The sequence below is a fragment of the Zea mays genome, chromosome 9 (genome assembly GCF_902167145.1).
Source record: "Zea mays cultivar B73 chromosome 9, Zm-B73-REFERENCE-NAM-5.0, whole genome shotgun sequence".
NCBI classification, from domain to species: Eukaryota; Viridiplantae; Streptophyta; class Magnoliopsida; order Poales; family Poaceae; genus Zea; species Zea mays.
In genome coordinates, this window is record NC_050104.1 from 20,845,794 (window position 1) to 20,871,899 (window position 26,106).

General features: G+C 45.4%; 2 protein-coding genes across 6 annotated transcripts; both read right to left on the bottom strand.

Annotated features, from left to right (window-relative positions):
• Nucleotides 1-917: 917 nt before the first annotated feature.
• LOC542625 (Profilin homolog 5) lies at nt 918-4,580 on the bottom strand. Its single transcript, NM_001112152.2, has 3 exons — nt 4,304-4,580; nt 1,894-2,031; nt 918-1,330 (listed from the first exon to the last, which is right to left on the bottom strand). Exons 1-3 carry the CDS (start codon nt 4,424-4,426, stop codon nt 1,196-1,198), a joined length of 396 nt encoding a protein of 131 aa, NP_001105622.1. The 5' UTR covers nt 4,427-4,580; the 3' UTR covers nt 918-1,195.
• Nucleotides 4,581-7,674: 3,094 nt separating this feature from the next.
• Nucleotides 7,675-15,548, bottom strand: LOC100383730 (uncharacterized). 5 transcript variants are annotated; one of them, NM_001351755.1, is made up of 6 exons: nt 15,173-15,473; nt 14,300-14,422; nt 14,027-14,120; nt 9,180-9,262; nt 8,920-9,009; nt 7,675-8,181 (listed from the first exon to the last, which is right to left on the bottom strand). In NM_001351755.1, the coding sequence occupies exons 1-6, from the start codon at nt 15,335-15,337 to the stop codon at nt 8,044-8,046; spliced, it is 693 nt and encodes a 230-aa protein (NP_001338684.1). In that variant the 5' UTR covers nt 15,338-15,473; the 3' UTR covers nt 7,675-8,043. The 5 variants fall into 5 exon arrangements, with proteins under 5 accessions (NP_001338684.1, XP_008658900.1, XP_035818256.1 ...); XM_008660678.3 differs by having other exon boundaries at nt 7,676-8,162; nt 15,182-15,548; XM_035962363.1 differs by having other exon boundaries at nt 7,676-8,181; nt 15,182-15,548.
• Nucleotides 15,549-26,106: the final 10,558 nt, after the last annotated feature.

The following is a 26,106-nucleotide window of genomic DNA, read 5'->3' on the forward strand; positions in this document are numbered from 1 at the left end:
ATTAGTAGGTGCGCGCTTTGTTTATTTATTTTTAGGGAAATTTGGATCATACCATTAAAAGATCACCACTTTTGGATCATATCATTACTATCTCACTTACATGTGGGTCCACATGAGTCAATGACATGTGGGGTCCATGGTATATATCTAAAGTTTGGATCTTTTAATGGTATAGATCCAATTGTTCCTTATTTTTAACCCGGGGTGGCGCTGCCCTGGTGTGTGCGGTGCGGTTGCTTTCGGTAGGCGAGACGATCCCGAGAAGGGAAGGGGAGGGAGGCAATCTGGAGAATGAGACGACAGACGAAGCGGTGGTCAAAGCGCAGAGCAAGCAGGGCCGGCGGGGCCGTACCGCGGAAGTGCTCCGCCCCCGCGCGATGTCGGCACATTCCGGCGGCAGATGCTGGTTTGCGCCAAATTCTGCCTTTCGCTCGACGAGTACCGATGAGTCCTCGGCAAATTTTGGTTAATATTCAATCAATCTGTTTGAATTATAATTATTATAATAGATTTCAATTACAGATCCACACAGCCCAAAACGCCGCCAAAGAAAATCATAAGCTCCAGTCGCCATTTTCTTTTGCCTTCACTTTTATACTACCTGGTATACCGTTCGGTTTGCTACGGCTTCAATCCGACTGCAACTTCTCTATAAATTAGCTAATGCTTTGACCTTTTTATATCAAGTTTGACTATTATTTAAAAAATCATAATCATAATTATTATTAATTTTTACTGTGATATTATCTACTATATAATATACTTTTTAAGTATGGCTTTAATTTATCATTTTTTCAGAAACGTTTAAATAAGACGAGCAGGTCAAAGCTAAAAAAGTCAAAAAAATTATAAATTGGAACAGAGAGGGAGTTGAAAATAACTACGGGAAATATTCAACAACACGGCCAAGCACATCAGTAAAATGCACTCTTTTCCATAAAGCAGCAGAGTGCACAAGTACCATTACCAGGGAAATGTACATTACTCAGTGAAACAGCAGCTGAGTTCGAGATATGAGGAGATGGCAAGCATAAACCCCAATTCAAATCCGTTCCCAACATTGTCACCAACCCAACGCGAAGATAAATTATTCACTGCATGCAATACGCCAAGCACATGCACAAGCCCACATATTACAGAACCAAATGAGGTGCAAACTTAAGTGCCCAATGACCAAAATAGCATTATGACAAACTTAGAAGCCCTGTTCGATCAGGTAATCGCCGAGCCTCTCCACCACCATATTGCATTGCCCTGGAGTCATTGGCTCATCATAGATACCGATAATCAAGGACATGCCAGTTTTCTTGATAGTAATGCCTCCAGTGCCCTGTAACGAATGTGGAAACAACCGCGTAAATCAAAGAACATTTGCAAGGGTGTTACTGAAATGTGAGAGGGAAATGTTAAAACATTTCTTATATGACTAAGAGATTCCACTCTAGAGTAGATTGCACATCCGCTAGTGACAGTCTAAGGATTTGCTGCTAACTGGTGTTGCATGTTACAAGTTAATTTTAATAGTTTAATGGATGGATGTAACCATAATTTACTGACAACACACAAGGCAATTCAGCCTGCAGGACAAATTACTGCCCACTTCGTACAGTGATCGTAAATACATGCTACAAAAGCTTGCAAATGCAATAAACTAGCAGAGTTCAGCAGGCGTACTAATTAACACGAGTAATCATGACCAAGTATCCAGGCATTTTTTTATACAGTACTCCTACTTAATAATTCTATACACAAGCTTGATCCATATTACATATTTTAATAATAATATAGTACTGCAGATATGAACTGAGTTTGTTTTTGGGTAAAAATTAACATAAGCAAACGAAAAAGGCATCAAAGCATTTCTTCTATTAGAAAATCTGTTCCCCACTGTACCTTCTTTCCTCGGATGACAACTCCAGGTTCACCTTGGATCACCATGTACTTCGTACCTCCAACAAAAAGACCAGTTGGTGCAAGAGTTCCAGGTTCATCAAAGTCCTTTATCATCCCAGCAACCTCCTCAGGCTTTAACTGCAACAAGCAGAAAACATGAACATGAGTGGTGGAATATAATATAATATAATATAATATAATATAAGTGAATTGTCCACCCCTCCTATCAACTTTAAGCTTTTGGGTTGAATTGGTTGATGCATACCACTTAATATGGTATCAAAGTCAGAGGACAGAGGTCTCGAGTTCGAATCCTAGTTAGCGCAATTAAATAAAATAATTGTTGCTCGTTTCTATTCCACGTCTGAGACCCACCCAAGAGAGACTCAACGTGAGGAGAAATGTTGGAATATAATATAAGTGAATTGTCCACCCCTCCTATTAGCTTAATCTTTTGGGTTGGATTAGTTGGTGCATGCAACTTAATAATGAGAAATTAGGGATAAGACTTAGGAAAACATAGGAGAAAAAGGTCATGGATCATATTGTGAACACGAGGGTGTAACAATTGATGACACTCCAATATACCCTGCATAAGGATAGCAACATAAACTCAAATCTCTGCTAGAACAGCAAGCAAATCTACAAAGCATCACACAATCGGAGTACTCCATATATGACAACACCACGGTGAAACGAACGCCAGGTCAAGCCTGTATACAACTGACTACGGCAGACATTTTCCAAATTAGGCCTGGTTCCTACACTACATGATTGGATGGGATTGGAAAAAATTAGTAGAGATTTTGACTTGCTATGGATTTAAACACACCCAACCACATCCAATCCAGGCCTTGTTCATTTACACCAATCCAGCTCTGGATTAGAATTAAATCCATGTTACAATCCATGCCCCAAAATAACCCAAGTCTACTCAATTTTTTTTTATTCGGTTAAAGTCATCATGGATTATAACCCAAAGGTTTGGGAATTTTTAAATTATGGAAAGCATGGATTCTATCCATATCTCATACCTAATGAAACAAATCTATGAAGATATTGCACAAGTTTATATTAGAATCTATGGATCAAAAGAATAACTAGCTTTGAAAGATACATGGATTAAATGATGGATTTAATCCCACCATGGGATTAGGTGTGAGATATGGATTCACCGAATCCAGACTAGGATTAAATCCATGGTAGGATTTTATCCTTGTAACCGAACAAAGGCCCACGTGGATTGAAATGAAAACAAACAAGCCCTTACACGATTTATTTTCCTTGGCCAGGCATTTGGCCTATGGACCAATGCATGCCACAAGCTGTGACCAACCATGGAACACAGAATACAAATTCCCAAATCCCAACTGAAAGCTACCTTTGATTTAATAAGTGCCACACGCACACATGGGGAGGGGCATCACCAAATCCACATTTGATGGAAACTAAAATTTATGCGTTCTGGATGAATCACATAAAAAACTCGGTCGGAGAGGGAAAGACTGTCCTCTCAGGTATTATATTAAGAAGAGACCGAAACATGGTCACGGCCGAGAAAACACCCAAGCTCTGCCCCCATAACTAACGGGCCGATCAACTGTCTACTCTGCAACGGCCTAGATGAAGGGTGGCGCTACAGGATATCGAGCAGGAGAGGCACAGCAAAAAGACCTGAAATTCGTACTTGACAGGAATAGAAACCAGGACCTGAAGATGCTACTCGGAAACCTTAATCATTATGCTAGAGGCTCTTTCGCTTCCGGATCAATCACATAACTAACGCATATAGGCATGCAGCTCAGCCTTTGGCGGTTGGCACGCCTCTAGCTAGGGGTGGTAATGGATCGTGATCCAAATGTTTCTTTACAAAATGGTAGGGCCCTAAATAAATTTTAGTTCAAAAATGAATAGAAATAACGTTTGATCCTAATCCGATCTGATCCTTAAATTTTATAGTGTAAAATTTAGAGTCCATTGTCACCCCTGCCTCTAGCAGCCAATCTTTAATTTTTACGTGAAAAACAAAATGCTCCAGGCATGCTGGACGCTCATTCCCACTGCTAGTGTAATCGAACGAACGCCCTGATCATGTCAGACGCCAACAGTCCGGTCCATAAATCCCCCACTAGCAAATCCACAGTACACAGACCATTAAGCTTGAACTCAGCTAGTCAGCTATACTCGCATCAAATGCCCAGAGAACCGCAGCAGCAGCAACCACGGCGAGGGGAAGAGCCTTAGATCCGCATCTCGCCTCAGCGACCGAGATCCCGACCTCCCCTCGCTCCGATCCGGCTGGGCTGCGCTGCTGAGGCAGATCTAGAGTCGCGCGGGTTTAGATCAGCGCAGGAGCACTGAACATGGCTAAGCAAGTAGAGCGGGAAGAGATGAGGTGCGAGAGAATAACCTCGGGGAAGTTCTCGGACTGTGCCCAGACGCTGCCGTCGTGGCCGACGATGGCGGCGGCGCTGAGGTGCTGGCCTTCGATGTCGCACAGCAGGTGGTCATCGACGTACGCCTGCCACGACATCTTGCTGCTCGCTCTTCCTCCTGCTCCGGCGACGACTTCGCTTCTTCTGCTGGGGTCTGCTTGGTTCGCACGCGGTGTCTCGGTTGGACGGCTGGAACGGGGGTGCTGGGGAATATATCGGTTGCGTAGTTTGGGCGACTAGCGTGGGGGCGACAGGACGGAGTATGAATTGTTTATTACATATCTTATAACAAAGCAATGTTCCTAGAGGCCTCTCAATTTAATCCTAAATCGAGACCCCAACTCTGAAAATCACATCAATATCACATATCAATAAAAATGTCAAAAAGGAAAAATATAAAGAAGATACAAACGTCATGTTTGTCGTGGCTTCTCGCCAGATTCTCGCTGTGAGAATCAGTTTCTGGTAGCCAAACATTTTGCTTTTTTATTTCGTCTCTGTGAAAATCGTCTAAATCAATGTGAAAATCGTCTAAATCAACGTGAATGCATAATATGTCAAGTCGTCGCGACGGGAGAAATCAACCTCTTTCTATGCCCTAAACCATATAGTTCACTTCATCTTCCTCTGCACGCAAGCCCGCGATATCTAGATTCTCGTGACAACTAGATTATTCATGAATCCATATTCTTATAAAAGCTCTTCAGAAAAAAGTTATCCCAAAAAACCTAAAATTTGATTGGGAAAATTTGGCAAGTACCCTTTTCTCATGGCAACCTTCTCCAACTTTAACTGACTCTGATTAGGGTTCGGAGTTGTAGCCTGAGAATGAAAATTGTTGTTGTCGGATTTTAAAGGCGAGTGGATGTGGTTTTCGGAACATGGTGGTGGTGATGTGTGGGTTGAAGAGTAGTGGCGAAGATAGTGTTTTCAGTCAAGATAGTGGCGGAGGTCTATTAGGGAGGGTTTGGCAACAACATATTAACTATGTAATTTTGTTAGTGGTGGTAGAGAATGGTGTATCTAGACACAATGTTGCATCTAGACCAGAAGGAGTGGTGGGGCATTGGATCTCAAGTTCCATGGCTAAGAAAAAAATGTAACATGCAGTATGGTTATCAATGGTTTGTGGTCATGAGTACTTGTGGAGGTGGGGGCAAGGGGACGAGAAGGTTAGCATTTCTCTAGCATTTAGAGACAATGTGTGCGAGAGCAAAACTAGTCACATACTAGAGAGGAAAATGAGGGAGGAAGACATGAAATGAGAGCCAGCAAAGTAAGACAGTTAAAAAGTAAGGTAACATTTTGACTATCATTTTTCTCGCACTCGCATCATAGTTAAAAGGACAACTATCACACGCCTCCTTTGTATATTTTTTTACATCCAACTAATGAAGTAATTTTAGCTTTATAATATTGTTTCCACGAGTAAGAAAAATGCCACCTTACATGGGATATTTGTGTGATTTTGGTGTTCGATGAACAACATAATCATTTTGACTAATTGCATTTGCTAATACATAAGGTTAAATTCAAATGGATGTAGGTTTGATTTGAACTTAAGCAACATAAAGACCGATGTGACCAATACCTCGAGCAAGGCTCTAGAGCTTCTCTAGAAGGCCTACAACGATACTAAAAAGTCCGAGTCAACATGTGAAAGCAAGAAAAACGTGAATAAATAGAGCCAAAATCATGCTTAGGGGGTGTTTGTTTGAGATTATAATCTATCCAGATTATATAATCTAACAACTTTTGAACTAAGAGTTAGTTCAAAAGTTGTTAGATTATATAATCTAGGTGGATTATAATCCCAAACAAACACCCCCTTAGTGCATGCACCGGATAAGTCCAATGGCAGCCAAGTAAAAACACAAGAGAATAAGGTGGAACACTTAGCAAATAGACTCAACAGAGTCAATAGAAAGGTTCGATGTTCTAGAGAAGGTCACCACTGAAAAGCGTGTTTGCTTTGTTCACCAGAGGGTTTCAACACTCACTTGAAAATTTTCGGTGTTGTCAGCGCCAAATTCTAGATGGGCTAGATTAGTGGGCCAAAAGGCAAAAGGATTAGTGCGGCGTATAATCTGGTCTATGTATGGTCAATGTCATTGTCATGTATCTTAGTAAATATTACGTAAATGGTAGTTGTAAATGTTACAATTTTCTTATGAGTTTGAGTCTTTGAACTATAAAAATATAACCTTATGCTAACAATAAGGAGATAGGAAAATGCCTCATGGTCTAAGCTCCTTCGTTAACTTTTGGCGCATCGCCTTCCCTATTCTTAGGTTATTCCAAGTAAGCACCGCGTTCCTTTGATTTGATCTCGACCAAGTCAGAAGCATCAAATGAAAGACAATCGACATAAGCTAAAATAATATAATTGATCAAGTTGACTCTAGAGAAGGTGCTACAAAACATATCAACACTTTTCCAGACTCAAATGCAACGACATGCTATGGAAAAAACATGTATAAAAACAGCTAAAAGCAAGGGATCGTTGTACTAATATTTAATCTAAGGTTTACTAGGAGCTGATATGTATCGTTTATTGTAATAAAAGGGTAAAAATATTGTCAAATACTCCATCCATTCTTTTTTTATTTGTTATAGTTTAATTTAAAAATGAACGACGACAAATATTCTAGAACGTACATGGAAGTAAAACACAAGATGCCTTTTCACTCACCCACGCACATAAATGTCCTTGAATTAGCTCCAGATAAGATGCGGTCAAACTTAATGCGAGCATAAAAGGACTTCAATATTGTGAGGAGTAAACGCTATCCCAGTCAAATTATTGAGAGCATAGAAGGACTTCAAAAATATGAGCATATAAACTCTATCCCTTTCCTGCAATCAATTTTTGCGAGTAGCACAGAAAAAAGAATTGAATTGAACTTTTAGCACACAAAACAAAAGTTACAGTCCAAAAGAACACGAAACAATTTGTTGTAACAGTGATTGTTCATTTGTTCTCAACCCAGCCTCGTTTTTCCAGTGGTTTATTTTCTATCCTCCTCCTATGAATCAAATGATACAGTCAAAAAGATGCAAGGATGCCACTGTCAGGACTAGTTTGGAAACACCATTTTTCCAAAGGTTTTTCATTTTTCTTTGGGAAATTGAAAATCTCATAGCCCTCAAAGGCCCGATCACCCGTGCCGCGCGCATGCCCTGTCAGATAGGCCACACAGCAGCCGGGCCCTCCCGTCAACCATTGTTCGAAAGGAGCGCAGGAGCTGGCCAACGCCCAACAGTGCGTGCGGTTGAAAGCATGTAAGGTGGACATCCCAACCACACAAGTAGATCCGGCGGCCAGCACTATTTCCGATGACACGTGGTAGATTCACAGGCCATTCATTCAAGTGCGGGTAAGAGATGCATCTCAATTCTCAACAACGAATTTCCACATGACGAAGGTATATATATATACAGGCAAATCGGGTGAATATGGACAAGTATATGACTAACGCCAATGCTGATGCCGTTTTCTTTTCGGAAAGGTATGCTGCCGCCGTCCTGCACTGCACACCGCTTCGCGGACAGATCGACCGGGGGCTACCACGCATGCGCCTCGGACACCCGACGTCCAGCGACCATTCATCAGACGCGAGAAGGAAACAAGCATGACAGCATCTTAATCGTTGGCCTCGACGGTGTGGTGTTGCGTCTAGACAAGCTGGCATCCTCCGCAAGAAACTCTGGAGCATTATTGCCGTTCAGATCCGCTACTGTTACCGGTGCCGCGTCCCGTGCTGGAGATGCTGTTGCGGGACCGCTCGTGAGAGCAGGACGGTCCGTGTTCTTCTTGCTGAATTCTTGAACAGCCTGCAACAATCAAAGCCACCTAGAATACATGATAGTTTTCATATGAGCAATTATTCAAGCTTCCACATCAAGAAACTAACTACAGGGCTATCAGGACCATCCAGAAACATTCAGAATCCACCAGTGACAACCCAGCGTTTACTCTTGCTCTAATTAATGGGATGTACTGGGTCCATTAAGGGTCGATTTGGTCCCAGCTGTATAAAATGGTTCATCATTGATCACCAGAAAAGAGTAGCTGGAGCCTGGATGTCGCAATCTAAACACCTAATGGGCTGCAGCATTGCTCTGATAATGTCATGTTTACAACTTTACATCAACTCCGAATATCACTAGTGTGTTCTTTTTCCACGAAAAACTAAAAAAAAATAGATGTAGGTGCTCTGCAAATATTTGGTGCAAAGTGGATTTATTTCCTTACTAAGAAAGGGAAATGTTGCTAAAAAGTAGCATATGCTTTCCTAGTTAGCTATACCATTATGATTGTTAGAGATATAATGATTGCGTTGTAATAGGGCCATGTGTAATGGGCTTTGGCCCAACATCTCTATTATAAATATATCTCTCAACACAGTTTAGGGTTAGAGTTTGTGTTCCAATATCTACCAGCGTAAGCAAAAATATTTGAGGGAGGCTAACTCTTCCAGCTTCCCAAGTTCATTAAAATCACAGAAGGTGACATCATGAAAGATCATAAATTCCATTGCGAGTCTTCGTGTTTTAGGATGGAGGAACCGACTTATGGTCTTTTCAGTACCTTCCATTGCGAATGTGTCAACAGCACTCGAGCCCTTTTAGACCGTACATGCTCGAAAGCTGCAGCAGGTGTCATATTCTTGTATTTGACCTGATGAAAATTTAAGAACCACGATAAAACATGGATTGCCCCTGACACAATTTGAAACCCATTCCAAGCAGGTAGTATGCTATAACTTTTCTTCTCATTATGAACTGAAGTTCTCAGCTCAGGTTCTAGCATGTTATTATTCTTAACAAGAGATAAATAATTAAATTTACCAGATAGCACAAGACGACTGTTGTACTCCGGCCCCTTCCAGCTTTGCAGTGAATATATGTTATTTTCCCACAAGACGCATTTCCTGATCAATAAGTGCTGATATGTCAGTCAAAATCTTTATATTTAAATAGAAGGAAAGATGCTGAGAAAAAAGAAGTGGCTTCATAGTTGACCAATAACTTTTTTTTATCGAAAGCAGTTGACGAATAACTTAATAAGTGACTTTAGGATGATCAACTAATAAACTACTACGAAATTGAAAAGGTTCTTCTATACTCCTATAAAGAGGGAGTAGGTTCTGCGTCATCTAGTGAAACCGGGCTTCAACGCACCCGCAGCGCCCCACAAACGCTCTCTGCCCACACAATCTGCCCCTGCGACCAGGGATTGAAATCCTAGGAAGCTAACTTCCAGTCTCCTGGTAAAAAAACAGATAAAAAAGAAACAATACACCAATGCCTCCTGGTCCCTTCCGGCGCCTATCCGGGGCTGCTTCTTCGTTGTCTCCTACTCTCCTTTGATGCCCGACCATGGCCACCACGACATTCCTCTCTGAATTCGTCCCCAGCCATGACGCTCCTCGCCACACGTGATCCGTGCGCACACGGAGATGGGCAAACGACAACTGCCACCGTTCGCTCTGACAAGCCAATGATGGGTGCCGTGCAAAGGTAATTAAACACCCACACAAAGCTAGACTGTCGGTGGCTACTGCAGGTCGACGACGTTTGTCGGCGTGGCTCATATCTGATGTGGAGCAATGTTCAATGGAGAGGAGGACAGTGTAATACTAAAGTTGTATACCAAGTGTAATAGAGAGAGCTCCTCATTTTGTGTGTCTTATTTGCATCATAAAAAGAGCACCTATGTAATTGAGAGTGACTAAATAAAACAATTATTCTAAAATAAAGGAAAAAATGCATTTGTTGGAGTTTATGTGTTGTGCATTAAATAAAACCAGGAGGATAAAAATAATAGGGTATTAATTATTTGAAGCTTGATTTAACCCTAAACTTGAAATTAGGTTTTTGAAAATAAGGAAAAGAGAAGAGATAGGAAAATATAAATAAAATGTATAAATAATTATCTTCAGTCTTAGTATTTCTAATGGCAAAAATAGAGTTTATAAAAGAGGATCCACAAAAGTTTGAACTAATTCAAATTTGGTTTGAAAATATAGAAAATAGAAAGAAAAATGAAAAAGAAAAAGATAAAAAGCTTACCTGGGCCGCCAGGAGGTAATTCGGCCCACCTAAGGAACTCCACGCGCGGCCCAACTGAGCGCTCCACGCGCGCTGACACCGGGACCCCACTGGTCAGCGACCTCCTGCGTACTCATCCATATCTCGCGCCCGCTCGCTGACTCCCGGGACCCACTTGTCGGTGTCTTGCGCTGCGCGTTCTTCTTCCTCGCGGGAGGAGCGGTGTCCGTGCGCAACCGACGCCGGGATTCTCGCCGCTAGCTGGTGCGTGCGCCGCAGTATAAGTGTCGCGAGCCTCGCCTCCTGCTCAACTACCTCGCTTCATCACCAGAGACGCCGTGATACCGAGAAAGAGAGGGAGAGAATTAAGCGAGGGAGAGAGAGTCAGGGAGGGCCGCCGCCGCGGAACCCCGCCTGTGTTGCCGTTCGGGCCTCGGATCGAGGCCTGGGAGCTTCGCCCTGCGGTGTGTGACTCGACCGTGGCCTCAGCGTGCGGGATTGACGACCAGGGACCCCTGGATTTGTCATCGGAGTACAAGCGCCGCCGCGATTCCGCACTCCTTCGTGGGCAGGGCGCAACTCGGCGTGATTCACGGTAAGGACTCTTTCCCCCGACTCGCATTCATCTCTAGTTCGTGTACCTTACGTAGGACTAGGATTTGGGCCACCGAACACTGGGTTTGGTTGCGGCGGGGCGGCGCCGCCGCGGGCTGTTCGCCGTCGTCTCGGGTGTAGGCTGGGGGAAGGAGATGATGCCGTGACCGATAGATCTCAAATGAACGGCTAAGATTAGATCAGGGCGTACCCTTTCGCGTGATCGATCGGGACCGTTAGATTCGGATCGGTCGGTTCCGGGTGGCCCGAGCTTCATTAAAACCAGGCCGCAGATCTCGGATCCTGCGGCTCAGGATGTGTACCGGTTCGCGGTGGCGTGGATTTAATCCGAGCCATCCACGTTTGATCGAACGGCCCAGATTGCACCGTACCCCTTCGCGGGTCATTTTGTTAAAGAGTCCTCGGGTTTCCGGGAAATAAACCCGCCGTCCATGCGTTACTATTCACTGAGTCTAGGATTTTATTCGCGCAGACCCCTGGACTTTCCAGAAATTGGCGCCCAGTCCAGAGGATTAGAAAATCAGAGAAATTAATTAAGAAATAGATTTTTATGTGTAGAAATAATCCTAGAATTTGTATAATTCATAGAAAATGCATAGGAACTCCAAATTGGTCCATTCCAGTTCCTAAATTTTTGTAATAATATTGTCTACGCATTAGTGCCTCTGTTCTGGCATGACAAACACATTAAAATTATTCTTTCACTTAATCTTGTATTAAATACATAAAAACTACAGAAATTCATAACTTGAAATATATATCTCCAAATTTAGTGATTCCAGTTCCTATGGTTTCATTTTAATGTAAAGATTTTTACTGTATATTTCATTCATCTGTTTGGTGTGATGTTGATTTTGGCTATACTATGTATGTATTGTGTTGATGCGAGTAGACGAGCAAGCTACTGTGGAAACTGAGGTTCAACAAGTAGAGATAGCTGAGCAGGAGCTCATTACAGGCAAGTTGTGCCCTTGATCACTTACTTTTCCCAGCCATGTTCTTATTAATTTTAATGATCTGCATAGGTTAATTTTGATGGGAACCTTTATGTACCCCAGTTTTGATTACCTCTATACCTTGTTCACCCCTGGAATATTTTTTTTGGGTAGTACTTGCTATTGCTTTATGTGGATTGGGTATGGAGATTCATTATTCATGATTACTCTGTTATTATCTTGTTATTATTGTTGTTCATGTTAAGATCATTAAATTAATGGGAACATGGAGCGACCACCCGGGAAAACAGTGCTACCACAAGGGTATAATGGGACGCCCTTGGCTGACTAATTAGGAAAGCTAGTGGAAGACTACCTTACCTGAAAGGGGCAAGGGCAGTAGGGGAGAGGTCAGTGCGGGGAGGTCCCTGGTTGATTTTGCTGCGATGGCTGTCAGCCAGGAACCCTGTACTGGATCTTCCTATAAACTGTAGCGGGTTTTCGGAAGCTAGTGGAACTTTGTAAAGGCCTCGTAGTGGATCCCTAGCCATTCACCTCGGTAGTGTCTAAGGGCCTTGCAAACCCAGGCGACATGGGATACACGACTTGTGGGTAAAGATGCGCAACCTCTGCAGAGTGTAAAACTAGTATACTAGCCGTGCTCACGGTCATGAGCGGCTCGGACCCTCACATGATTAATTATGGAACTTAAATTCAATTTGACATTTGCATCGCATTTGGGATTATTTTACTATTATTGTTCTTTATTATTATTAAGGTTTGGTATTTACTTACACTTAGTAATTGCTAATAAAATTTTGACCAACTTATAAAAGCAATGCTCAGCCTCAGCCTTTATTCCATTGATTAGCCTTACACTACATGAACTCCCACCTTTGGTGAGTTCATGCCACATTATTCCCCACGACTTGTTGAGCTATGAACGTATGTGAGCTCACTCTTGCTGTCTCACACCCCCCCCACAGGAGAAGAACAGGTGGTCGAAGAGGAGCCGCCTAACACTGAGGAGTTCGATCTGATCTAGGTGGCGTGTCTCGGTCGACATTGGCGCCGACGATCCTTAGTTCGCTTTATCTTTATTATTTTATTTTGTAATAAGACTTCCGCTATGTAATAAGTACTCTGATGTTTTATGACATTTATCTCTATACACTCTGTTATTATATATGTTGTCTTCTTGGCGCATGTATGAGATGCACCCGGCTTTGTTCTTTAAAACCGGGTGTTACAGACAGTCAGGCCTCACCAAATCAGTGACAATGGTAGGTGGGGCTCATATCTGATGTGGAGCAATGTTCAATGGCGAGGAGGACAGTCAGCCTCACCAAATCGGTGACAATGGTGGGTGGAGCTCTTATCTGATGTGGAGTGGTGTTCAATGGCAAGGAGGACAGTGGACCTCGCAAATCGGTGACAATGGTGGGTGGCAAGGGCCCGATGCATGGCAGTCGAAGCCCTTTTGGTCGGCGATATACGGTCTAGGGCATCTCTTTTGCGGCAGTGGTGGCAGGCTAGCCTACTACAAGACACAGTTCGGTCTGGTTTCTTCTTTAACGCTTATGATTAGCATTTTACCTTGACACTTGATGCATGCAGTGGTTTTAACTTAGAATTCAAAAATTAATTTGCTGCTTTAATTGTAATTAGGCTCGGTTTGGAATATGAAATCAGCCTACAGGTCTATATTTGACAAAGTTGCATCAGTCCCGCGTCATCTTCTGCTTCGTTTGCTCCACTAATGGTTTTTGTCCATCATCTGCCCTCCCACATCCGCCTACCGCCATTCAAACACCCGCACCCTCGCACCACATGCGACTATGAAGTTTGCCATTTTTTCAGAAAGAAAAAGTGCCCCCCCCAAACACAAACAATGCTATATTTTTACTTGAACAAATATACGCATGTACATGATATGAATATGATGTTATAGGTCTGACTACAGTAAGGTTTAATAAAACTATTTGATGAAATTAATTTTGTATAGCATTAACCGAATCATCATGCATACACAAGTGTTTACCGTAGCAATGCATGAGCACTCAACTAGTGAGACATAATGTGCGGCTCACTTACTATGAATGAAATCAGTAGCTTGATTAATATCCACAAGTGAAGGAGCAAACATATAATCTCTTGTAGGAATAACAAGGTGATCGATCCCACGTGACTGTAAATTTCAGCAGAGGAGCATTTAGGTCACAGCGTATTTCTGATTGAAAATAGATTGGGTCAGCAGTTCTGTTCCCGGTGGCATATGCAAGGTTTAATGAAACTTTGAATTAAGGATCCGTGAAACAACATAAATTTTTCAGCATGAAAAGGGAAAATAACTTACATGTCACTTGCCTTATACATAGATGATGGTACCAAAGTCTCAAATGGTTCATTTAAGGTTATCACACCACATATCCCAAGCTTCTGTAAGCGTGTTACATCGCTGCGGAATGGAACCGCTCCGAGCAAAACGAACTGGCACAAAAGTCAATAATTGCATCTGCATCATTATCTCAAAGATAGCTACGAGTAGTTAAACAGAAATGCCAAATATCTGATAGCTGCTCAAGCACAAGGGCAACCGGATAACTACATAACACTAGCATCATGTAAACGCTAACCCCAGGCAAGCCACAACAAACGCCAGGCTACAAAGCTAACTTCATGCATATATTAACTATAGCATTTGTTGCAGCGAGCGGAAAGCCTAGCATGCTGCATTTCATCCATGATGGGCTGTTTCACATGTTATTCAATTTATGTCTCAGCACTAAAACTGCTAAAACTTGCTCCTATTTCTAATGAGGACGACTCGACGACGAGAGAGAACTTATTCTAGACAGATGATCTAGTATTACAACAAAATGTTGTCGCATCTGCATCTAAAATGTAGCGTTAGCTGTGAAGTATCGATGCTCGTCCATCAAATTCTACCCCTTAATCACATGGCTAGTCTTAGCAAAAGAACATAAGACTGTACATCTACAAAACAATCGCTTCATTTTAATGTGGTACAGACTAAAACGATCCACCTCTAGAATCCTCCTTGCCTGCAGCCACATCCCCAGAGGCCTGTGCAACAGATGCAGCTCTAGTTTACTAGTGACCCTACCATTCTCAACTCAAAACCTCAATCTATTCTCTCGCTCAAGAGTCAGGAGTCCTACCCAGGAGGCTACTAGAGAGGAGCCGGGGGGCGGGGGACAGAAAGAACCAGTAACGAACCGGATCGACCTCGTCCCACCACCGGAACTCGGCCTGGACCTTGCTCCGCACCACGTTGTACAGCAGTGTCGGGTAGAAGAGAACCCTCGCGGCGGCGCCCACCGCCGCCTCCTTCGCCTTCCTCCGCGCCGCCGCCCCGCGCCGACTGCCCGCCTCCGCGGCCATGGTGATGGCTTCCGAGGGAGCAAGTTTTGGATGAAATTGCAATAGCAGGATGAGAGATAGCGGCGGGTTTGGAGATAGATCAAGAGTAAATTTGGCGCGATTCAGCGTTTGATTCGGAGGTTGTGTGAGAGATGAGGGGATTTGCCAGATTGGAGATCGAGCGAATTGGCGAGTGGAAAGATTGGGATTCGCAACATGTGGAAACAAAAAAAAAACAATTCGTCTTAAGGTTAATTTGTTAACCACATTTTTTCCCCAGATTTCAATTTCCCCCCAAAAAAAATATAGTTCATTTTCCCTTTGAAAAATAGAAATCTCACGAAAAAATGTGGTTTCCAAACTAGTACTTAACGTATAAATATTTTTAGAAACGTTTTATATAGTATGCTAGTCTCTACTATACTTAAAACAACAGTTTCAACGGTCGTCCTATATCATATTTTTATAAATAACACCTTATATCTATCTTAAATTAACCCGTTGTATCGTCTGTTAGCCGGTCGTCCAGTCGAATGGGGTTCGAACTCAAATCCTGATGGAAGAAGGCAGGAGATATTGAGTGAAGCCATCTAACCAGTAGAAGTGTAGAACATCATGGTTAATTGTTTTTAATTTTGAATATAAATTATCTCTACTATACTTAAAGCAATAGTTTCAACGGTCGTCCTATATCATATTTTTACAAATAACACCTTACATCTATCTCAAATTAACCTGTTGTATCCCTTCATGCACACAACCTCCACGTCTGGTCGGTTAGCCAGTCGGATGGTTAAATTAGCGTAAAATATTAAAAATAAAGTGGTGCGGGAGGTGGGTGTCGGCGTTTCGACCCCGGGGGGTCCCTGGACCGACGAGTAAATTGTCGCTGCGTGTCCCAGCCCAGATGGGTCGGCGCGAGACGGGACACAAAGGGGGAGAACAGTAAGGGGAAACCGCGGCCTTCGTGTTGTCCTGCGCCCAGGGCGGATGGATGCGCTTGCAGTAGGGGGTTACAATCGTTCGCGTGGGAGAGAGAGAGCGAGAGCCTTATGCGTCGGCCCGTTCTCCCGCGCGGCCAACCTTCTGTACGAGAGCTCTGGACCTTCCTTTTATAGACGTAAGGAGAGGGCCCAGGTGTACAATGGGGGTGTAGCAATGTGCTAACGTGTCTAGCAGAGAGGAGCTAGTGCCCTATGTACATGCCGTCGTGGCTGTCGGAGAGGTGTTGCTGCCCTGTTCATGTGATGTCGTGGCCGTCGGAGGAGAGCTGGAGCCCCGCAGAAGTACAACTGTCGGGGCTGTTGGATCCTTGCTGACGTAAGGGGCTGGGAGCTGCCGTCGTCATGGAGCGTGCGGGGTGTCATCATTACTTGTTTACTGGGGCGAGCCAGATGGGACGCCGGTCTTGTTCCCCATAGCCTGAGCTAGCTAGGGGCAGGGTAATGATGCCCCCCCTGGCGACGTGGCCGGTCCGGACCCGAGTTTGGGCGAGGTGGCGATTCTTCCGAGGTCGAGGTTGAGTTCGAGCCCTGGGGTCGGGCGAGGCGGAGTCCATCGTCATCCGGAGCCGAGGCTGAGTCCGAGCCCTGGGGTCGGGCGAGGCGGAGTTCGTCGTCTTCTAAGTCGTGGTTGAGTCCGAGCCCTGGGGTCAGGCGAGGCGAAGTCCATCTTTCGAGGCCGAGACGGGGGTCGAACCCTGGGGTCGGGCGAGGCGGAGCTTCCTATGTCGCCCGAGGCTGGACTTAGCCGCTGTCGACCTCACTCTGGCGAGTGGCACGACAGTCGGAGCAGGGCAGGCGGCGCTGTATTCCTGTCAGGTCGGTCAGTGGAGCGGCGAAGTGACTGCGGCCACTTCGGCCCTGTCGACTGAAGAGCGCGCGTCAGGATAAGATGTCAGGCGATCATTGCATTAAATGCTCCTGCGATATGGTCGGTTGGTGTGGCAATTTGGCCAAGGTTGCTTCTCCGCGAAGCCTACCCGAGCTGTGCCTCGGGCGAGTCGACGGTGCGTCCGTTGCTTGAGGGGACCTCGGGCGAGGCGTGAATCTTCTGGGGTCGGCTGTCTTTGCCCGAGGTCGGGCTCGGGCGAGGCGGGATCGTGTCCTTTGAGCGGAGCCTTGGCCTGAATCGCGCCCATCAGGCCTTCGCAGCTTTTGTGCTGATGGGGTTTACCAGCTGAGATTAGGAGTCTTGGGGGTACCCCTAATTATGGTCCCCGACAGTAGCCCCCGAGCCTCAAAGGGAGTGTTGGCACTCGCTTGGAGGCTTTTGTCGTACTTTTTTGCAAGGGGACCGGCCTTTCTCGGTTGCATTTTGTTCCGGTGGGTGCGCGCGAGCACACCCGCCGGGTGTAGCCCCCGAGGCCTCGGAGGAGTGTTTTGACTCCTTCGAGGTCTTAGTGCCTTTCGTGATGGCTCGGCCGGTTTGGTTGTTCCCTCATGCGAACTAGTCGTTGCCCGGGTGCTTAGTCAGGTCCCAAGTTCTCGGGCTGGTATGTTGACGCTGTCAACGGTTTGGCCGAAGCCGGGTTTACGAGAGCAGCCCCCGAGCCTCCGCACAGAGCGAGAGGACGGTCAAGGATAGACTCAGCTTTTTTCATACGCCCCTGCGTCGCCTTTTCGCAAGGAGGAGGGGGGAAAGCGCCATGTTGCCCACGGAGGGCGCCGAACATGGTGTCTCCAGTGAGTTGCTAACGGGTAATCCGAGTGGACGCTCGTGCCCCATTCGTTAGGGGTCGGCTAGTGGCCCGGAGGCGCGCTCCAAAAGTACTTGCGGGTGATTCGCCGGACCCGGTCCCCTTTTGATGGGGTCCGAGGGCTCGATGCCTCCCTCTGGTGGGATTCTGTTATAAAATCGTTCTCGTCGGTCTCGGAAATGTCCTAGGGTACCTCGGGAGTGTAGCCCGAGCCTTGGTTATGTATCGAACGTACCCAGGGTCATCCCTCGCTCTGTGTGCTCTGAGGCAGCTGTCGAACCCTTCGGGGGCCAGCCTACGAACCCCTGATCAGTAGTGGGCGCGGAGCCCGAGTGGCCTGAGGCGGCCGTTGAACCCTTCCGAGGGGCCAGCCTTCGAACCTCTGACCAGTAGTGGGCGCGGAGCCCGAGTGCTCTGAGGCGGCTGTTGAACCCTTCTGAGGGGCCAGCCTTCGAACCTCTGATCAGTAGGGGGGCTCGGGGCCCGCTTCCTTCGCGGAGAAGGATCCCTTTCGGAGTATCCCCTTTCCCGGTCCCTGTGGCAAGAGAGAGAAAGAGGAAGTGGAAAAGGATACAAAATCGAATGACGTGGCACACCTTTTTTTTGACGCGGTCATTATGGCGGAGGTGAAGCGTCGCCTGCTTTGCCTGCCAAAGGTGCCGCCTGTCCCGCCGCAGAGTTAATGCGATGGGACGAGTGGTTCGCGGGGCAGCCGTTGTGCGTGTGAAAGGGAAATGTGCCTTTGGGCCATTTCTAAGTATTTTGGTGATTAAGTGCCAACACAAGTGCTTAAATGTGAATCTATGCCAATGGATGAACAAAGTGCAAATCACAAGTAAAGGTATGTTTCTAAGCCTTAGTACATTGGTTTTGTGTACTAATATATTTGTCTAAGTGTTAGAAACAGAGAAAAGAAGAAAAGGAGAATGTTGGCTGTGTACAGCCAACAGGCTGTTTCGGTCTGGGGCACCGGACTGTCCGATGGTGCACCGGACAGTGTCCGGTGCGCCAGGCTGCCTCGACCTGAAGACGCCGCTCTCGGGAATTTGCCGACGGCGTACGGCTAAAATTCACCGGACTGTCCGGTGTGCACCGGACTGTCCGGTGTGCACCGGACTGTCCGGTGAGCCAACGGTCGGCCGAGCCAACGGTCGGCCGCGGAATCTGCGCGCGACACGTGGTCTGGCCAACGGTCGGAAAGTGGCACCGGACTGTCCGGTGTGCACCGGACTGTCCGGTGCGCCAGATCTACAACAGTTGGCAACGGTCGGCTGCGCCTGTTAAGGAAAGAAATCGGGCACCGGACAGTGTCCGGTGTGCACCGGACTGTCCGGTGCCCCCGACGACAGAAGGCAAGGATGGCCTTCCAGATTTGTTCTCAACGGCTCCTAGCTGCCTTGGGGCTATAAAAGGGACCCCTAGGCGCATGGAGGAGTTAACCAAGCACTCCTTGAGCACTCTTGATCACTCACACATCAATCTTGCGCACTTGTTCGACATTCTAGTGATTTGAGCTCCGTTCTAGTGTGCTAGTCTCTTGAGCTCAAGTCTGGGTCTTGTGTGTGCGTATTCGCTGTGATCTTTGTGTCGTGTGTGAGTTGCTAATCCCTCCCTTGCTCCGTGATTCTCTGTGAACATCTTTTGTAAGGGCGAGAGGCTCCAAGTTGTGGAGATTCCTCGCAAACGGGATTGAGAAAAGAAAAGCAAGAACACCGTGGTATTCAAGTTGATCATTGGATCACTTGAGAGGAGTTGAGTGCAACTCTCGTCCGTTGGGACGCCACAACGTGGAGTAGGCAAGTTTTGTACTTGGCCGAACCACGGGATAACCACTGTGTCATCTCTGTGATTGATTTCTTGTGGTTATTGTGTTTTGACTCCTCTCTAGCCACTTGGCCATAATTGTGCTAACACTTGACAAGTTTTTGTGGCTTAAGTTTTGAAGTTTTACAGGATCACCTATTCACCCCCCCTCTAGGTGCTCTCAATTGGTATCAGAGCCATTCTCTTCAAGAAAGGGACTAGCCGCCCGAAGAGATGGATCCTAAGGGGAAGGGAATCGTGATCAACGATAAGGAGAAGGAGTCCTTCGTCAATGAGCTCAAAGATGACAAGCCTACCGACTCCGGCTCGGGTCATAGACGAAAGGAAGGAAGAAGAAGAAGACGAGGCGCATCAAGGAGATCGTCTACTACGACGACAGTGATGAGTCTACTTCTTCCCAAAAGGACGACGACCACAACGACTACGAGCAAAGGAAACCGGTTAATTCTAACTTTTCCTTTGACTACTCTCGTATTCCGCAAAGTTCAAATTCACATTTGCTTTCCATTCCACTCGGCAAGCCCCCACACTTTGATGGGGAGGACTACGGATTTTGGAGCCACAAAATGCGTAGTCACCTATTCTCTCTCCATCCTAGTATATGGGAGATTGTAGATAGTGGAATGCAATTTAATAGTTCGGATAGTCCTATATTCATTAATGAGCAAATCCATAAGAATGCACAAGCTACTACTGTTCTTCTAGCTTCATTGTGCAGGGATGAATATAACAAAGTGAGTGGCTTGGATAACGCCAAGCAAATCTGGGATACCCTCAAGATCTCTCATGAGGGAAATGACGCTACCTTGCTCACCAAAATGGAGTTGGTGGAGGGCGAGCTTGGACGGTTCGCGATGATAAGGGGCGAGGAGCCAACTCAAACATACAACCGGCTCAAGACCCTTATCAACAAAATAAGGAGCTACGGAAGCATGCGATGGACGGACCACGACGTCGTCCGTCTAATGCTAAGGTCCTTTACCGTTCTTGATCCTCATTTGGTGAATAATATTCGTGAGAATCCCAGGTACACCAAAATGTCGCCCGAAGAAGTCTTAGGAAAATTCGTCAGCGGGCGAATGATGATCAAGGAGGCAAGGTACGTGGACGACGCCTTGAATGGACCGATCAACGAACCACAACCTTTTGCTCTCAAAGCAACAAGAAGTAAGGAGGCGCTACCTAGCAAGGTGGCACAAATTGAGGCGGTCGGACTTAATGATGAAGAGATGGCTCTCATCATCAAACGCTTCAAGACGGTGCTAAAGGGTCACAAGGGGCAGCCAAGCAAGACCAAGACGAAGGGGAAGCGCTCATGCTTCAAGTGCGGTAAGATTGGTCATTTTATCGCTAACTGCCCCGATAATGATAGTGGCCAGGAAAAGGGAAACAAGAGGGAGAAGAAGAAGCATTACAAGAAGGCAAAGGGCGAGGCGCATCTAGGCAAGGAGTGGGACTCGGATTGCTCCTCTTCCGACTCCGACAATGAAGGACTCGCCGCCACCGCCTTCAACAAATCATCCCTCTTCCCCAACGAGCGTCACACATGCCTTATGGCAAGGGAGAAGAAGGTATGTACTCGCAACTCTACCTATGCTTCTTCAAGTGAGGACGAATCTAGTGATGAGGATGAAGTAGATTATTCATGCTTGTTCAAAGGCTTAGATAGATCTAAGATAGACAAAATTAATGAATTAATTGATGCCTTGAATGAAAAGAATATACTTTTAGAAAAGCAAGAAGATTTGTTATATGAAGAACATGATAAGTTTGTAGAGGCTCAAAAATCCCTTGCATTAGAAATTAAGAGAAATGAAATGCTTGCTTGTGAAGTGTCAACATGCCATGATTCTATTTCTAACCTAAAAAGCATAAACGATGATTTAAATGCTAAACTAATAGAAGCAAATAAATCCAACTCTTGTGTAGAACATGTTGAGATTTGCACTAGGTGTAAAAATTTCGATGTTGATGCTTGTAGTGAACACCTAGTTTGCATTTCTAAATTAAATGAAGAGGTAGCTAGTCTTAATGCCCAACTTAATACTAGCAAAAGTGACTTTGAGAAACTAAAATTTGCTAGGGATGCCTACACGGTTGGTAGACACCCCTCAATTAAGGATGGGCTTGGCTTCAAGAGGGAAGCCAAGAACTTAACAAGCCATAAGGCTCCCATCTCCGCCAAGGAGAAAGGGAAGGCCCCTATGGCAAGTAGCACTAAAAGGAATCATGCTTTTATATATCATGATAGGAGACAAACTAGAAATGCTTATAGGAGTTATAATGCTTATGATGATTTTAACTCACATGCCATGTTTGCTTCTAATTCTTCCTGTATGCATGGTAGAAATATGTCTAGGAAAAATGCTATGCCTAGAAAGAATATTATTCATGCTCCTAGGAAAGTAGTGAATGAACCTTCTACAATTTATTGTGCTTTAAATGCTTCCTTTGTTATTTGTAGAAAGGATAAGAATATTGTTGCTAGGAAGTTAGGGGCAAAATGCAAGGGAGACAAAACTTGCATTTGGGTCCCTAAGGATATTTGTGCTAACCTTGTAGGACCCAACATGAGTTGGGTACCTAAGTCCCAAGCCTAAATTTGCCTTGCAAGTTTATGCATCCGGGGGTTCAAGCTGGATTATCGACAGCGGATGCACAAACCATATGACGGGGGAGAAGAAGATGTTCACCTCCTACGTCAAGAATAAGGATTCCCAAGATTCAATCATATTCGGTGATGGGAATCAAGGCAAGGTAAAAGGGTTAGGTAAAATTGCAATCTCAAATGAGCACTCAATTTCTAATGTGTTTTTAGTTGAGTCTCTGGGATATAATTTACTATCTGTTAGTCAATTATGCAATATGGGATATAACTGTCTATTTACAAATGTAGATGTGTCTGTCTTTAGAAGAAGTGATGGTTCACTAGCTTTTAAGGGTGTATTAGACGGCAAACTTTATTTAGTTGATTTTGCAAAAGAAGAGGCCGGTCTAGATGCATGCTTAATAGCTAAGACTAGCATGGGCTGGCTGTGGCATCGCCGCTTAGCACATGTGGGGATGAAGAACCTTCACAAGCTTCTAAAGGGAGAACACGTGATAGGTTTGACTAACGTGAAATTCGAAAAGGATAGACCTTGTGCAGCTTGTCAAGCAGGTAAACAAGTGGGAGGAGCGCATCACAGCAAGAATGTGATGACCACTTCAAGACCCCTGGAGTTGCTGCATATGGATCTCTTCGGACCTGTCGCCTATCTGAGCATAGGAGGAAGTAAGTATGGTCTAGTTATTGTTGATGACTTTTCCCGCTTCACTTGGGTGTTCTTTTTGCAGGATAAGTCTGAAACCCAAGGGACCCTCAAGCGCTTTCTCAGGAGAGCTCAAAATGAGTTTGAGCTCAAGGTGAAGAAGATAAGGAGCGACAACGGGTCCGAGTTCAAGAACCTTCAAGTGGAGGAGTTCCTTGAAGAGGACGGGATCAAGCACGAGTTCTCCGCTCCCTACACACCACAGCAAAATGGTGTGGTAGAGAGGAAGAACAGGACGCTCATTGACATGGCAAGGACGATGATAGGAGAGTTCAAGACCCCCGAGTGCTTTTGGACGGAAGCCATGAACACGGCTTGCCACGCCATCAACAGGGTCTACCTTCATCGCCTCCTCAAGAAGACGTCATATGAGCTACTAACCGGTAACAAACCCAATGTATCTTACTTTCGTGTATTTGGGAGCAAGTGCTATATTCTAGTGAAGAAGGGTAGAAATTCTAAATTTGCTCCCAAAGCTGTAGAAGGGTTTTTGTTAGGTTATGACTCAAATACAAAGGCGTATAGAGTCTTCAACAAATCATCGGGTTTGGTTGAAGTCTCTAGCGACGTTGTATTTGATGAGACTAATGGCTCTCCAAGAGAGCAAGTTGTTGATTGTGATGATGTAGATGAAGAAGATGTTCCAACGGCCGCCATGCGCACCATGGCGATTGGTGATGTGCGACCACAGGAACACTTAGAACAAGATCAACCCTCTTCCTCAACCATGGTGCATCCGCCAACCCAAGATGACGAACAAGTACCTCAAGTGGAGGCGTGTGATCAAGGGGGAGCACAAGATGATCATGTGATGGAGGAAGAAGCGCAACCGGCACCTCCAACCCAAGTTCGAGCGATGATTCAAAGGGATCATCCCGTAGACCAAATTTTGGGTGACATTAGCAAGGGAGTAACTACTCGGTCTCGATTAGTTAATTTTTGTGAACATTACTCCTTTGTCTCTTCTATTGAGCCTTTCAGGGTAGAAGAGGCCTTGCTAGATCCGGACTGGGTGTTAGCCATGCAAGAGGAGCTCAATAACTTCAAGAGGAATGAAGTTTGGACGCTGGTGCCTCATCCTAAGCAAAATGTTGTGGGAACCAAGTGGGTGTTCCGCAACAAACAAGACGAGCACGGAGTGGTGACGAGAAACAAGGCTCGACTTGTGGCAAAAGGTTATGCCCAAGTCGCAGGTTTGGACTTTGAGGAGACTTTTGCTCCTGTGGCTAGGCTAGAATCAATTCGTATCTTGCTAGCATATGCCGCTCACCATTCTTTCAGGTTGTACCAAATGGATGTGAAGAGCGCTTTCCTCAACGGGCCAATCAAGGAGGAGGTGTACGTGGAGCAACCCCCTGGCTTCGAGGATGAACGGTACCCCGACCACGTGTGTAAGCTCTCTAAGGCGCTCTATGGACTTAAGCAAGCCCCAAGAGCATGGTATGAATGCCTTAGAGATTTCTTAATTGCTAATGCTTTCAAGGTTGGGAAAGCCGATCCAACTCTTTTCACTAAGACATGTGATGGTGATTTGTTTGTGTGCCAAATTTATGTCGATGACATAATATTTGGTTCTACTAACCAAAAGTCTTGTGAAGAGTTTAGCAGGGTGATGACGCAGAAATTCGAGATGTCGATGATGGGCGAGTTGAACTACTTCCTTGGGTTCCAAGTGAAGCAACTCAAGGACGACACCTTCATCTCCCAAACGAAGTACACGCAAGATCTGCTAAAGCGGTTTGGGATGAAGGACGCCAAGCCCGCAAAGACGCCGATGGGGACCGACGGACACACCGACCTCAACAAAGGAGGTAAGTCCGTTGATCAAAAAGCATACCGGTCAATGATAGGATCTTTGCTTTATTTATGTGCTAGTAGACCGGATATTATGCTTAGCGTATGCATGTGTGCTAGATTTCAATCCGATCCTAAGGAGTGTCACTTAGTGGCGGTGAAGCGAATTCTGAGATATTTAGTTGCTACGCCTTGCTTCGGGCTCTGGTATCCAAAGGGGTCTACCTTTGACTTGGTTGGATACTCAGACTCCGATTATGCTGGATGTAAGGTCGATAGGAAGAGTACATCGGGGACGTGCCAATTCTTAGGAAGGTCCCTGGTGTCATGGAACTCTAAGAAACAAACTTCCGTTGCCCTATCCACCGCTGAGGCCGAGTATGTTGCCGCAGGACAGTGTTGTGCGCAACTACTTTGGATGAGGCAAACCCTCAGGGACTTTGGCTACAATCTGAGCAAAGTCCCACTCCTATGTGATAATGAGAGTGCTATCCGCATGGCGGAAAATCCTGTTGAGCACAGCCGCACAAAGCACATAGACATCCGGCATCACTTTTTGAGAGATCACCAGCAAAAGGGGGATATCGAAGTGTTTCATGTTAGCACCGAGAACCAGCTAGCCGATATCTTTACCAAGCCTCTAGATGAGAAGACCTTTTGCAGGCTGCGTAGTGAGCTAAATGTCTTAGATTCGCGGAACTTGGATTGAATTGTAGCATACATGTGTTTATGCCTTTGATCATGTTCATTCTGCATTGTGTTGCTTGTTGTGGTGCTCAAGTTGTACAAACATTCCCTGGACCTCACAAGTCCGTTGCAAAGTGATGCACATGTTTAGGGGGAGATGTGTTACAACTTGACCCTTTGAGACTAACCATATGCTTGAGTTTGCTTGTTTTAGTCTCGAAGGAGAATTGAAAGGGAAAAGGTGGACTTGGACCATGAAAGACTTCCACTGCACTCCGATGAGAGGGTAACTTATTCCAAGTCCATCTCATGAACTCTTATTGCCATTTGCTCTTAATTGAAGATCTTGGTGAGGCAATGGGGTTATAGGGCCAAAGTTGATCCCGTTTTGGTGCTTGATGCCAAAGGGGGAGAAAATAAAGGCCAAAGCAATAGATGGATCAGCTACCACTTGAGAAACTTTGAAAATAGTAGAG

Bases quoted from the DNA above. Each gene is read 5' to 3' on its own strand.
- LOC542625 (NM_001112152.2), bottom strand. From the start codon at position 4,426: ATGTCGTGGCAGGCGTACGTCGATGACCACCTGCTGTGCGACATCGAA. The intron at 2,032-4,303 runs GTTATTCTCTCG...TGCTTGTTGCAG, and splicing joins AGTCCGAGAACTTCCCCGAG to TTAAAGCCTGAGGAGGTTGC. The intron at 1,331-1,893 runs GTACAGTGGGGA...CATTCGTTACAG, and splicing joins TTGTCATCCGAGGAAAGAAG to GGCACTGGAGGCATTACTAT.
- LOC100383730 (XM_008660677.3), bottom strand. From the start codon at position 15,337: ATGGCCGCGGAGGCGGGCAGTCGGCGCGGGGCGGCGGCGCGGAGGAAG. The intron at 14,423-15,172 runs GTTCGTTACTGG...CTTTTGTGCCAG, and splicing joins GGTGGGACGAGGTCGATCCG to TTCGTTTTGCTCGGAGCGGT. The intron at 9,263-14,026 runs GTAAGTGAGCCG...CTTATTGATCAG, and splicing joins AGCTACTGATTTCATTCATA to GAAATGCGTCTTGTGGGAAA.